The sequence below is a fragment of the Impatiens glandulifera genome, chromosome 2 (genome assembly GCF_907164915.1).
Source record: "Impatiens glandulifera chromosome 2, dImpGla2.1, whole genome shotgun sequence".
NCBI classification, from domain to species: domain Eukaryota; kingdom Viridiplantae; phylum Streptophyta; class Magnoliopsida; order Ericales; family Balsaminaceae; genus Impatiens; species Impatiens glandulifera.
The window spans coordinates 11,721,512-11,734,462 of record NC_061863.1 but is presented as its reverse complement, the minus strand read 5'-3'; the positions used below and the strand labels follow the sequence as shown (position 1 = coordinate 11,734,462).

Sequence of the window (12,951 nt, the reverse complement as noted above, 5' to 3'; positions counted from 1 at the left end):
AATTCGGTTTGACAGTTTATCGGTTGGAACGGTTTTAAGGTTTTGAGTTTATTGGTTGTTTCATAACAGAAAGATCCTCCTTAAATTACAAATCCAGTTGCGATTAAGCTTTCTGACTTTTTGCAACTGCGTTAACAAGTCTATTATTGATCCTTCTAGTTAAATTAAATTACGATCGATGACTAGCTAAAAACCATTCATGTATATCGGTTAGAACTTGCATCAAGATATGAGAGCTCACATCCTCTAGCTTGGGTCTTACCCTGTTTCAGTTCTGTCTTTCATTACTAAAAGGTAAGTGAGAAACCAAGAAAAACTAAACAACATAAAAATAATTCTTTTGACATAACTGTACTGTAAATATGGTAATCCTAATCTTACAATTCAATAAAAACAATAATTAATTAAAATTATCTATTACTACTATGCCAGATTAAGCCACTTAAGCTGCAATAGTAAAATCAAGTAAGCTCCTTGTAAACAACCATATATTGTGAAGTTTCCAATAATCCAATATTACTCAACAAAGACCAGATGAGGGAACCCTAGGAGAGCCTCCGACTAAATAACAGATTAGGAAAGCTAAAGCAAATGGCAATCAATAAACCAAAAGTTGGAACGCACATCAAGTCAAAGTAAGTTGAGTCTTTCTTCGAGACCGAATTCGTTGGACCACTGTTTGAACCCGATTCTGATGGCGGTATTGCGAAAGCCCAGATATAACTGCAGCTTGTTTAGATTCAGAAAATGTAAGCTGTGGAGATATCTCAGGCAAAAAATCAATTCCTGCCAAATGCTGGACCCATTTATATGGTCGCGAGGTTCTCTTTTCATCGAATTCCAGTTCACCGCCAACAGATAGCTTAGCTGACTGAAATACAATGTGGAAAAAAATTGGATGATGATAAAGTGAAGTAAAAATGAAACATAAGGCCATTTGGAAGTACGCTTTTTTTTTCAGTCAAATATCATTAGAAGCCATTTGGAAACATATATTGTTTTTGGATCCGAATCCTGATTCAGATGAGAAAAAGCAATAAAGTTGTGAATTTGTGTCTCACTAAGTTCTGTTTCCAAATATGCTGTGTTTGGAAACACATGAAGCTAGGGATAGAGAATGAAAAAACGAAAAGAATAAACTACAAATAAGAAAACACTAAAAGTCAATAAACTTCTTTGGAAACACATTCTTTTTTGTCAAAGTATGCTGTCACATAACTTAATTAAACGTATATTCGTACAAACCCAGTTCCAGCTCCAGGTATTTTCAAACAGAGCCAATTGTCATGTTTAAATTTCATTGAAAACACTTTTTTTTTGGTCAATTATCTTGTCAAAATTTTGATTTATATTAGATAATGTTTTGGTACATAACTTAATTATACACATATTCATAAATTTGTTAACGTTTTCTTTTACAAACCACTCCAGCTTAAGGTCTTTTCAAATAAAGCCGATCATGTATGAAAATAAGAACTTAGTGAGACAAATTCAAAATTTTCGTGGCGATTTCTCATCTGAATCAAGATTCAGATCCAAAAACAAAATGTGTTTCCATATGGACCCTATAGAATGCCTCTAATGACATGTCGAATACAATTTTTTTTATATAAATATATCCATGAAAAGAAATGATACCTGTAGTGGTATCTCAAGGCCAGCATCATCAGGAAATAAGTTGCATAATAAATTATTCCCAGGGACTTCATTGGAGCCCTCAATCCCAACACATACAACATTCAACTTTAGCAGGTAATCAAATTTCAGCGAAACGAGTTTTGAATCTGAACCTTCATCATCATATACATGAAGAATGATTTTCAGCGGATGAGATTGATAAATTTCTGACTGGTCATGATTTTCTTTTGTAGGAACTTTCTTTGACCGCTTTTGGCTTCTTTGCCCCTCCTCTTCATCTTCAAGTGAATCATCCTCCACCTTGGAATTGTCTAAAATGGTACAAGTACCTGACCCAACAAAAGAAAACATTGGTATCCTTCATTTGAGTAATTGATTATTAGTCATTGGGCCTCCTAGTAAACCCTTTTTGTTTCAAGATCTAAATCCTGGTCCATATGAGAAACTGCAAATAAATTTCTGAATGTGTGGTTGTTTCCAAACATGATCTCATCTAGATCCACAACAAAATAAAGATGTCTGAGAGAAAAAAGTGTTTCTGAATGGACCATTTTCTCATAATAAAATAAACGGGGCCTAATTGTGAATATTTTCTACTCTTATTATCTTATGACAAGAAAAGTCAAAGAAAAAGATAGAAACTAGTGATAGTAGCACATAATGTATGAAGAATATGCTAAAAAAAGAGTATGTCATATTATTACCATTTTCCTTATTTGCTTGTTGCTGAGAGAAAGCTTGAGCATCTTTCAAACTTCCTACAATCTCCACATCAATGTTTTCTCCAAATGCTTCCTTTTGGGCCAACATTTGCGAGTAAATAATATAAAGAGAAGGTGGAAGCAACTCTGCATATTGATGCTGCTTTAACTTTTTGGTGTACGGCATCCCCAATTGTTTCTGCACTGGTAATGACACTTTCTTTAGGGGCTTCAGTAGGGATGGAAGGTCTGATAAGAACTTCTTCCTGGTAGCAATGGTCTCCAGATATCTCTTCTTTTGTTGTTCAAGTTTCTTCTGAAGTTTGCAGAGTTCTTTGCGCTGATACAGAAATATGTTCATAATATTGACTTGCACAGAACAATACTTAGGCTTATAAAAAGGCAGCAAATTGGAACAAGAATGTAGAAGCAGTTTCAAAAATTGGGTAAAAGCATAGAATAATATAGCATGATTAAACAATGACCCATTTGAGAACACATTTCACTAATGTTTTCTATATTTGGATCTAGATACAGGACGTTTGGAAACTAAACATAGTCTAGACACATTTAGAAATTTATTTTTGCTTTTGTATACAGATATGGTTTTAGATCAAGAAACAGATTTCAAAAGTGTTTTGAAATAAGGCCTCCTTCATGATAACAAAGGTACTGAGCATTTGAAATTCAAACTGAAGCCATAGCAAGTTTTAAAGACTTGCAAATAGTCCTGCTAATTAAGTAATAAAAAAAGAACTCGAGAACAGACCGAAGAAAGTAGTATTATCCACTATCTTTTACCTGATATAACTCAAAATTGAGCCTCTTCAGCATCAGATTGTGCTCACTATCATTTGATATTAATGAATTATGTATGTCTTCTGGTGCATCTCTGAAAAATTCTTCCTTGGCTACAATTTCAATATCATGATACTTTGATCTAAAATCTTTGCAAACCCTTATTGCTTTCATGTAATGATTCTTCTCATACATCAAGTTATGAAACTCTAAGGTCGTGAAGTCAACGGGTGCCTTAGCACGTTCTGTTTCTTCTTTTACGCGGTCCTCTTCAAGCAGGATGGCCCGATTCGCCTATAGAATCAATAACAAATTCTAATCAGCAAAAGAAATGTATGAGAGGAAACAAGGATTAATCAAGGGATATGTTCTTTTAAAGATTCAGCACTAGGGTTCAAGATCTTTAAACCAATTCAACACTTCATTCTAACAGATATTTGAGATAAGTGTAGACACCCCGAGATGAAAATAACTCTTCTTGACTCTAGTTCATAAAACTCTAATGAAATTCAAATTCATTAGCTTCAATTAGCCCTAAAATGCATTTAATTGCATAGAAACGTCCACACAAGCATTCAAATACGCAAGAATTAGACAAACTAAAATGTAGATGTAGAAGGCAAAGAAGAACATTTTGGAGAAACCTGGCGCAGATTGATGAAGTTCAGAAACATTTGAGTTACTAGCTCCCGAAGCTCAGATTTTGATTTGGATTCTCTCTTGATAGAGAGCATCTTGGCGACAATTTCCTCTGCAGACTTTCGGCTTTCGTGCAGCGAATCGTATGGTGATTTCTTCATTTGAGTATAGAGTTTCAGCTCAGTTACAGCTACCTCGACGTCTTCCATGGTCGAATCCATTTCTTTCTATCAGCTCCGTTAGCTTCTTCTTCAATCACATGGAATAACTGGGAAATTTGAGGAAATGACCCCAAAATAAGGCCTAATAGCCGATGGTGCGGGGGGATAATTTTTATAGCGCTGGTGACCCCCAAACATTTTTCTGCCGAAAATACCCCCGTTGCGTCACGCACCCTCCCGTTGCGTGACGCACCTGAGGGCATTGTGAAAAGTCCACAATGCCCTTACTATATAAGAAAAAAAATATCAGTTCTTTTCATTCTTTCTTTCTTCTTCTCTTTCTTCACTTCCCTTCTCCTCCTTCTCTCTAAAAAACCCAACCACCGACCGACGAAGACGACGGCGGAATCCTCTCTTCCTTCACCATGTCTCTTTCTGCTGCTACAGGTATTCTTCTCCTTCTTCATTTATCTCTTGGATTGCTTTGTTTGTTAGGGTGTAGTGATTAGGGAATGAGTAGGTGGAATGCCACCGTCGCGGCGGAAACCGGGTGCGTAACGCAGTTGCGTCACGTAGTTGCGTAACGCAGTTGCGTCACGTAGTTGCGTTACGCAGATGCGTAACGCACCCCAGACCATTTATAACTATTACTTGCATTTCATTGTTACGGTGTCTCTCGATTGATACTATAATTTTTTCAATTGCAGCTGAAGTATTTGCTGACGTATTTGTTGTGTACAATGGAGAGTGGCAAATTGCAGCCAATGGTACCAGGTCTTTCTCTGCACAATCATGCAAAACCATGGATATACCTCAATGTACTACATTTGCTCAATTAGTTGATACAATCTATGAGACGATTAACGTGCAAAAGTCTGCATATGATTTAGTGATTAAAGTCATGTATGATCCTTCTGCAAAACTTCCCCCTGTTGTTATTGAGGGAGATAAAGATGTGGGCATGTATTTATCACGGTTGATATCGGGTCGAAGTTCGTCATCTTCGTCACCACTTTGTGTCTCATTAGTAGAGAAGTACCCAAGTCAAGATACTACACTACTAATCATTACTCAAAAAAGTATACCCGGCGTTGTTTCTCGAGTTGTTTCTCAACAGATTTTATTTGAAAGTGATAATGAAGGAGGAGGAGAAGAAGATGAACGAGCTCATCATGAACTGATTAATCATGAACGCGTTATTGACTTTAATTATGAACGGGTTAGTGATTTCCAAGCTACTACTAGTCCTGCATCAGTAGTTGCACGCACGCCGCACCGGTCAATACCTACACCAATGGGTACACCATCTAGTGCAAGAGCAATGGGTACACCATCTAGTGCAAGAGCGTCAATGGGTACACCATCTAGTGCAAGAGCGTCAATGGGTACACCATCTAGTGCAAGAGCGTCAATGGGTACACCATCGACAGACCCTACAGACGTATCACCGACAGACCCTTCATTTGCATTGGCGTTAACTAGTGAAACCGTATTGGAAGTCGGTACGTTATTTGATACTAAAAAAGAACTTCAACTGACGCTATATAAATATGCGATGACTTATCATTTTGAATTCAAAGTGAAAAAGTCTCGAAAACATCTTTGGTATGTGAAATGTATGGATGAGACATGCAAGTGGAGCTTACGTGCTGTGAAAGGTAAGTTTTCCGAGATGTTTGAGATTCGGAAATTCAATCGACAACACTCATGCTCAGTTTTGACGAGGCCGGAAAAAAAAAATGCAAACACCGGCATGGGTTATTGGGCAGTGCATGAAGGGTAAGTACATGGATCATCACCATAACCACTTGCCTAAAAAAATAATTGAAGACATGCAGTCAGATTATGGTATGTTTTTGACTTATAATAAGGCTTGGAGGGCAAGGGAAACGGCTTTAACGGCGGTGCGAGGAACGGTAGAGGATTCCTATGGAAAATTGCCTTCATACCTATACATGTTGGAGAAGAATAATCCGGGTACCATAACAGATATTCAGACAGACGAGCACGGGCATTTCAAATATATGTTCATGTCTCTAGGCCTCTCAATTAGGGGTTTCAAAGCCTTCTGTCGTCCCGTATTGTGTGTTGATGCAAGTTTTCTCAAGCACAAGGTGGGAGGTCAACTATTGGTGGCTGTTGCATTGGATGCCAATGAGCAACTGTATCCTGTTGCATTCGGCGTTGTTGATTCAGAGAATAATAACTCGTGGACTTATTTCATGCAAAAACTTAGAGAAGCAATTGGATTAGTTGATGATCTCGTCTTCGTATCCGATAGACACCCAAGTATAGCCAATGCCTTGTGTGCTGTTTTCCAGAAGCAGACCACGGTGCGTGCACATATCACATAAAGATGAATATTAATGCCAAATTCAAAACTGATAATTGCCATGTCGAGTTTGATTTGGCTTCTCGTGCGTACACTATCCCCCAATTTAATCGGTTTTTTGACAAGATCAGGGTTAAAGATCATAGGATTGCTGCCTATTTGGAAGAGATTGGGTTTCAAAGATGGAGTAGAGCATATTTCCCCGGTAAACGATACAATCAACTCACAAGCAATTATGCAGAGAGTTTGAACTTATTTATTTAACCTATTTTTAATCGTTTTAGTATCCTTCTGATAGGTATTATACAACTGTATCTTGGTTGAATGCATATGCGGAGACATGTTATCCGGTTGGTGATGAAGAGAATTGGGATCTTCCCGATATTATCAAACAACGCGTGTGTCTAAAACCACCTGTGAAGGTTAAAAAAGGTCGGCCACAAACTAAACGTAGGACATCCCAAGGTGAGGTCCGTAAGGTCCCGAGACGATGCAGTTCATGTGCAGGTCTAGGACATAATAGAGCAACATGCAAAGCAGTGATGCCTGCACCGTCTACCGCAAGAGCAAGAGCATCATCTCAGCAGCATGAGCCCTCATCATCTCAGCAGCATGAGCCCTCATCATCTCAGCAGCATGTGCCCTCATCATCTCAGCAGAATGAGCCATCATCATCTCAACTGTACGAGCCCTCATCTCAGCTCTACGAGCCATCATCTCAATCTTACGAGCCATTAGCTTAGAATGAACTTGTTAGTGTTGTGTTGTGGTGTTAATGTTGTTTTTGTAGACTTATTACCAAATGTCTTGTGTGGAGGTGTTAATGTTGTTTTTGCATCAAGGATTCAAGATTCAAGGATTCAGTAAAGTGTATTGTATTGTTAATGGTGTTAATGTTGTTTTATGGTGTTTTTGTAGTTTTCTGGAGAATGTAATACAGGGACAGGGTTTTTGTACCAAGTGTTTTTCTAGACGCAGCTGCTTGACGCAGCTGCTTGACGAAACTGCTTGACGCAGCTGCTTGACGAAACTGCTTGACGCAGCTGCTTGACGAAACTGCTTGACGCAGCTGCTTGACGAAACTGCTTGACGCAGCTGCTTGACGAAACTGCTTGACGCAGCTGCTTGACGAAACATGGTTTACATTAGTGCAGAACCTATTACAAAGGTTTGAGATTAACATTACAAAAATTACAAAGGTTTACATTAGTGCATGGTTTACATTAGTGCATGGTTTAATTAATTAGAATAACATATATATCATAAACAACATTTGATATCATTAAATCAACCATATTACAAAGGTTTGAGATTAACATTACAAAAATTTGATATCAGTACAGTACAAAAGTTTCATAAATAACCTATGGATCTACAAGTCCATGAAATAACCTCACTGCCCACTTTTCTCTCCAAGCTTTCATCTCATTTGAGGTCACTTCTGCTAGATTCAGACCTGCAGTCAAGTACTCAATATACATTAGTACAAATACACCACAATCTCCACTCTTAGTTGCTTTGGGAACTTCTGACTCTGGACGTCTTGTGTATGGCAAAACGGAATCAGGGTTGAGCAGAGGAAATCTTTGTTTATCTTCAAGAGGCAATGCCTTGTCAAATATAACCGGAATCATTTGGCACATCGGTAGCACAAACTCATCAAGATTAGCATAACATCCAGGATCGCAGTCATATACGTCTACGCGCCATTGCTGTAGACGGACAACACAAAGTATCCAGTGGACGTCTTTGATGTTCAAAGGAATATATATATCATCGCATACTTTCCAACTATTCCTATAGATGCTTTCATCGCCCAAGAAGTATTCGAAAAAGTTTTCAATGTCAAACTCAATACGACTTTTGTTAAACGCAGCGTACTCAGCAGTGAACCTGGTGTGGAGCCAACAATCTCCAATAAAGAAGTTCTTCTTATATGTCTTTGGATATACCCAAGCTCTTCTTCTCAGAATGAAGCAACATGCATCGATTTCCTACACAAGAGAAACACATTTAAAATACAATCTGCAAATCTAAAATTATTCTAACATAAATATTACTTACATCATCATTCAGCCAGGTGAACCTTTTTAGCATTCGGCGAAATAATGTCTTATCACCTTCTGTAGTATGGAGCTCAATTCTGTTGTTGTCAGTCTTTGGATCTTTAAGCCATGTTTGCAATTGATGAAGAAGTTGATCGTCATATTTTAGAAGTGGATTGACGGTGATAGGATCTTTTAACTTGGGCTGTTTCAGATTGGGGTCGGTGAAATCTGGATCATTCTTCGGCCTCCTATTCCTTCTCGTGACCAATACTACTTTCTTAGGAAGAGGAGGAGGAGTATTCATTATTTCCACTTCATCTTCGTCCTTTTCGTCTTTCTTCTTCCTAACCTTTTTCTGAAAAGTCTTTTGTATGGGTTTTCTCTTCACTTCTTCTTTCTTCTCCACTTCTTCTTTCTTCTCCCCTTCTTCTTCAATCTCCCCTTCTTCTTCAATCTCCCCTTCTTCTTTCTTCTCCCCTTCTTCTTCAATCTCCCCTTCTTCTTTCTTCTCCCCTTCTTCAACAACGGCCTCTTTCTCGACAACGGCCTCAACATTCTCTATCGGCGGATCCTCAACAATCTCATTCTCAATCTTCTTCTGCTCCAATTCAACATTGTCTTGCTCCAATTCAACATTATTAACCTTCTCATTCTCCTTTTGCTCCTCTTCTTCATCGAGAATGTCATTCAGACCAATGGCATTCTCATCTTCTTCGTCACGAATGTCATTCTGCTTTTCTTCCTCTTCTTCAACACGAATATCATTCTGCTTTTCTTCCTCTTCATTGTCACGATTGTCATTCAGACCGATGTCATTCTCCTTCTGCTCCTGCTACAAAAGTGAAAAGAATTTAAATCAAGGATGCGTCAAGCAGCTGCGTCAAGCAGCTGCGTCAAGCAGCTGCGTCAAGCAGCTGCGTCAAGCAAGCAGCTGCGTCAAGCAGCGGGGTCAAAGACATAAAGTAGTAAAAAACAGAAAGCTCTAACAGAATTACCTGGTTGGTGACATGGCTGGCGAACTGGTTGCTTAGACTGAGAATCATCTTTTCAAACCTCGTAAAGTAGTTTTGTTGATTCAATTTGATGTCTCTTATGTCTCTCTTGATTTCTTCGACATCTTTCTTTATCTCTTCGACATCCTTCTTTATCACTTCGGCATCCTTTATCTGAACATGAGATGCCGGTGCAGGTTCACGTGGAGGTGATGATGGAGGTGTTGAAGTTGCGGATGGGGGAGTCATGTTACGCAGGCTACGACGCTTGATGGCTGCTTTGCTGGGGGGGGATATATCATCATATTCAACATTCCTCTTCCTCTTGGAAGGTTGGACAGTAGTAGGTTCTTCATCAACATCTTCATCATCATCATCTTCAGCAACATCTTCATCAGCCTTTCTCTTTTTTCCCCCATCAGTAACTCCCTCAAACAAATCATCGTATGAATTGTTAATGTGTTCAAAATCCTCCCCACTGTACAAACTCGTCTCCTCGGAGGACTCTTGCATCTTAGAAAACACAGCGCTGTTAAAGGCAGATTGCATCTCCTGAAATGTATTCTTCCTTTTCGATTGATACAACAGTATCCTTGGGCGAAAAGGGCCATCAACGTCTTTCCTTGTGGCGAATTTAGGGACCAAGTTTTGAATGATCTCATAGCTCCACACTTGTAGTGCTAGTACAAACCCATACACGTTATAAGCAAAGGAATTAGTAACTCCACTCCCTTTCCTGGACATATATACGGACCTGTGGTGTTTCATGTCCTGGTCAAGACCCCTCATGGTGAATCTAAAGGACACATTCCCCCATGGAAATCGGAGGAAGTCTTCAACATCTTCAACCATATGGATGATTTTGAGATTTAAAAGCCGTTTTGGGTCATATGAGAAGAGGTACTGGTTAATCAAGCAGATCAACCCGATCTTCCATGCGTCTTCCTTATCGGTGCATTTCATGAATATAGATTCCAAATCCATCATTCGAATTGACGTATTCCTTTTGAAATATTTTATCAGCAAGGGTGGACAACCTCGGCATTCATCTTTGTATTCAGGCAATCTGTCGAAGTTGAGGCCTGTAATCAATGCGTACTCTTTCAGACCAAAAGTATATTCCTCCCCATTAAAGTTGAAAATCATCCTATTCAAATTGGCCTTCACCTTCCGAACCAGCAACTGATGTAAAATGGTCCCTGAGAACAACAAGTCTGGGACTCCTCTCAATAAATACTGAAATTGAGAATTTAGAGCCCTCTCCATAAGACCCAGCGCTTCAAACCTATCAGATACTTTTTTCAAGGCTAGGACAGATTTCAATGAAATCCTACCAGGAAAATCATGAACCGTGAAGTCTGCCATCTACAAAAGGGAAAAGAAAAACAACAATGTTTGTGAAAACATTTCACAACAAATATAAACAAACGAGAAGAAAAGTAACCGTCAAAATAGCTAGAAACAACTGTCAGATGCGTCAAGCAGCTGCTTGACGCAGCTGCTTGACGCAACCCATAAACCGTGCATGAACCATTTGAAATCAAGAAGCATCCTACCCTAATTCCTAACATAAAACATGCATGAACCGTTTGAAAGCAGGAAGCAACCTACCCTAAAACCCTAACATAAAACATGCATGAACTTTTTGAAAGAAAGAAGCAACCCTAAAAACATAACATAAAACATGCATGAAGCATTTACAAGCATGTAGCAACCCTAAACCCTAACATAAACCATGAATGAACCATTTGCAAACAAGAAGCAACCAACCCTAAAACCTAACATGAACATAAACAAACATAACTAAAACTAACCTCAAGAAGTCAATGAATGAACGAGAAGATGAAGACGAAGACGAGCAGGAAGAGACGTCGAGGCAGGTGCGTCGTCGAGGCAGGTGCGTCGTCGGGTGCGAGAGAGAGAGAGAGAGCATGAATAGTGGTCGAGGCTTATTTGGGTTTTTATATAAAATAAAAATAAATGTGACGCATCGTCTCCTACTTGACGCATCCGAGTTGACGCATCGGAGTTGACGCATCCGAGTTGACGCATCGGAGTTGACGCATCCGAGTTGACGCATCCGAGTTGACGCATCCTACTTGACGCATCCGAGTTGACGCATCCATCTTGACGCATCCGACTTGACGCATCCGAGTTGACGCATCCATCTTGACGCATCCATCTTGACGCATCCGAGTTGACGCATCCATCTTGACGCATCCATCTTGACGCATCCATCTTGACGCATCCATCTTGACGCATCCTACCAAACAAACAATCTGCATTCAACGAATCAGTAAAGGAATCAGCGAATCAATGAGGAACAAACAAACACGAAACAAACAATAACGAAATAAACACAAAATATAGTGGAATGGCCGAATGAAATGTCAATTTGTTCGAAATCCTCAGCGCTGTGCAAACTCGTCTCCATTGGATGTTCTTCGAAGCTATAGGCCGTTGAATATGGTGCCATGGTCGACGGTGCCTCTTCGATTCGTTCTTCATCGCTGAGAAAGAAGAGAAAATCTTCTCCGCCACCATTAGGGTTTCACGGCGGAGAAGACGGGAAGAAAGGGGCTGGATGAGAGAGAAACTGAAACGAAAATGAAAAAAAATTAAGCCTTTATAGGGTTCAGGGTGCGTCACGCACCTGGAGGGTGCGTGACGCATGGGTAAAATGGTCATTAAAAAATTTGGGGGTCACCAGCGCTATAAAAATTAGTGGGCCGCACCATCGGCTATTTGGCCCTATTTTGGGGTCATTTCCTCAAATTTCCCGAATAACTACTCTTCTTCTTCTTCTACTGATTTACATGGAGTCTTAAGTTCGACAGATTGGTCAAAAAACATTTGATTATATTTGGGAAAATATAAAACCTAAAGAAGAAAAAAACATTTCTTTATCCTTTAAATAATATTATTACTTTTATTATTTTTTAAAATTAAAATAGGACTTGTTTGAATTATCATTAATTATTACTTATATTATTTTTGTTTTTTTGTGTTTTTATTTATTAATACAGGTAAAAAAAATAGGATTAATGTTAGAATTTCACAAAGATGATTCCCTTAATACTTTAGAGCTTTCACAGAACTTCGAAATAACTCAAAAAACTTTCGCTATCGAGAGAACGAATAATTATAGCATGCGAAAAACAGAGAGTCATAGTCGGTTTCAATTTCCAAGAAAAAACTTAGAATTGGAAGGGCGATCCTTCCGATGAACTGAACATACCCCAAACCAACACAGCTTCTTAACAAAAGTGGGCTACGAAACGTCCAATAAGACACGAACGATGATCTTGTTTTATTAGTTCTAATTGGTTCTCCTCAAAATGCGTTGAGGTGCAATGGATATTTAGGGGTAAAGAACTGTTTCGGTACGGGTCATGAGAGCGGTATCAAATCGAGGCAAACTCTAAATACTATTACCGTGATTGGTTACTCATATGGTGGCGCATTTGTTTCTGCCTTCCCTTCAACATTCATGTCATTCCAACTGAGGTGATGAAATAGGTTCATAGATTAAATTCATACGAGGAACATTCAACATCTTACTCACGCTTGTACTCGAGGAGGTAATAGTTTCTCTAAAAGGATTTTTCAATGAAACAAAGCCCATCTCTTGTTCTCTCATGC

At 39.0% G+C, this 12,951-nt stretch overlaps 1 protein-coding gene across 1 annotated transcript; it reads right to left on the bottom strand.

Moving 5' to 3' along the window:
* Positions 1 to 442: 442 nt before the first annotated feature.
* Positions 443 to 12,184, bottom strand: LOC124925636 (THO complex subunit 5B). The gene is made up of 6 exons (XM_047465695.1): positions 12,097 to 12,184; positions 3,782 to 4,044; positions 3,141 to 3,431; positions 2,343 to 2,679; positions 1,639 to 1,967; positions 443 to 871 (listed from the first exon to the last, which is right to left on the bottom strand). Exons 2-6 carry the CDS (start codon positions 3,995 to 3,997, stop codon positions 626 to 628), a joined length of 1,419 nt encoding a protein of 472 aa, XP_047321651.1. The 5' UTR covers positions 3,998 to 4,044; positions 12,097 to 12,184; the 3' UTR covers positions 443 to 625.
* Positions 12,185 to 12,951: the final 767 nt, after the last annotated feature.

What these genes read in the sequence shown, in the direction of transcription:
- LOC124925636 (XM_047465695.1), bottom strand. Translation starts at nt 3,997, where the DNA reads ATGGATTCGACCATGGAAGACGTCGAGGTAGCTGTAACTGAGCTGAAA. An exon ending in TCAATTTTGAGTTATATCAG is followed by an intron (nt 2,680 to 3,140) that starts GTAAAAGATAGT and finishes TTTCTGTATCAG; the next exon opens with CGCAAAGAACTCTGCAAACT. An exon ending in ACAAGCAAATAAGGAAAATG is followed by an intron (nt 1,968 to 2,342) that starts GTAATAATATGA and finishes TTGTTGGGTCAG; the next exon opens with GTACTTGTACCATTTTAGAC.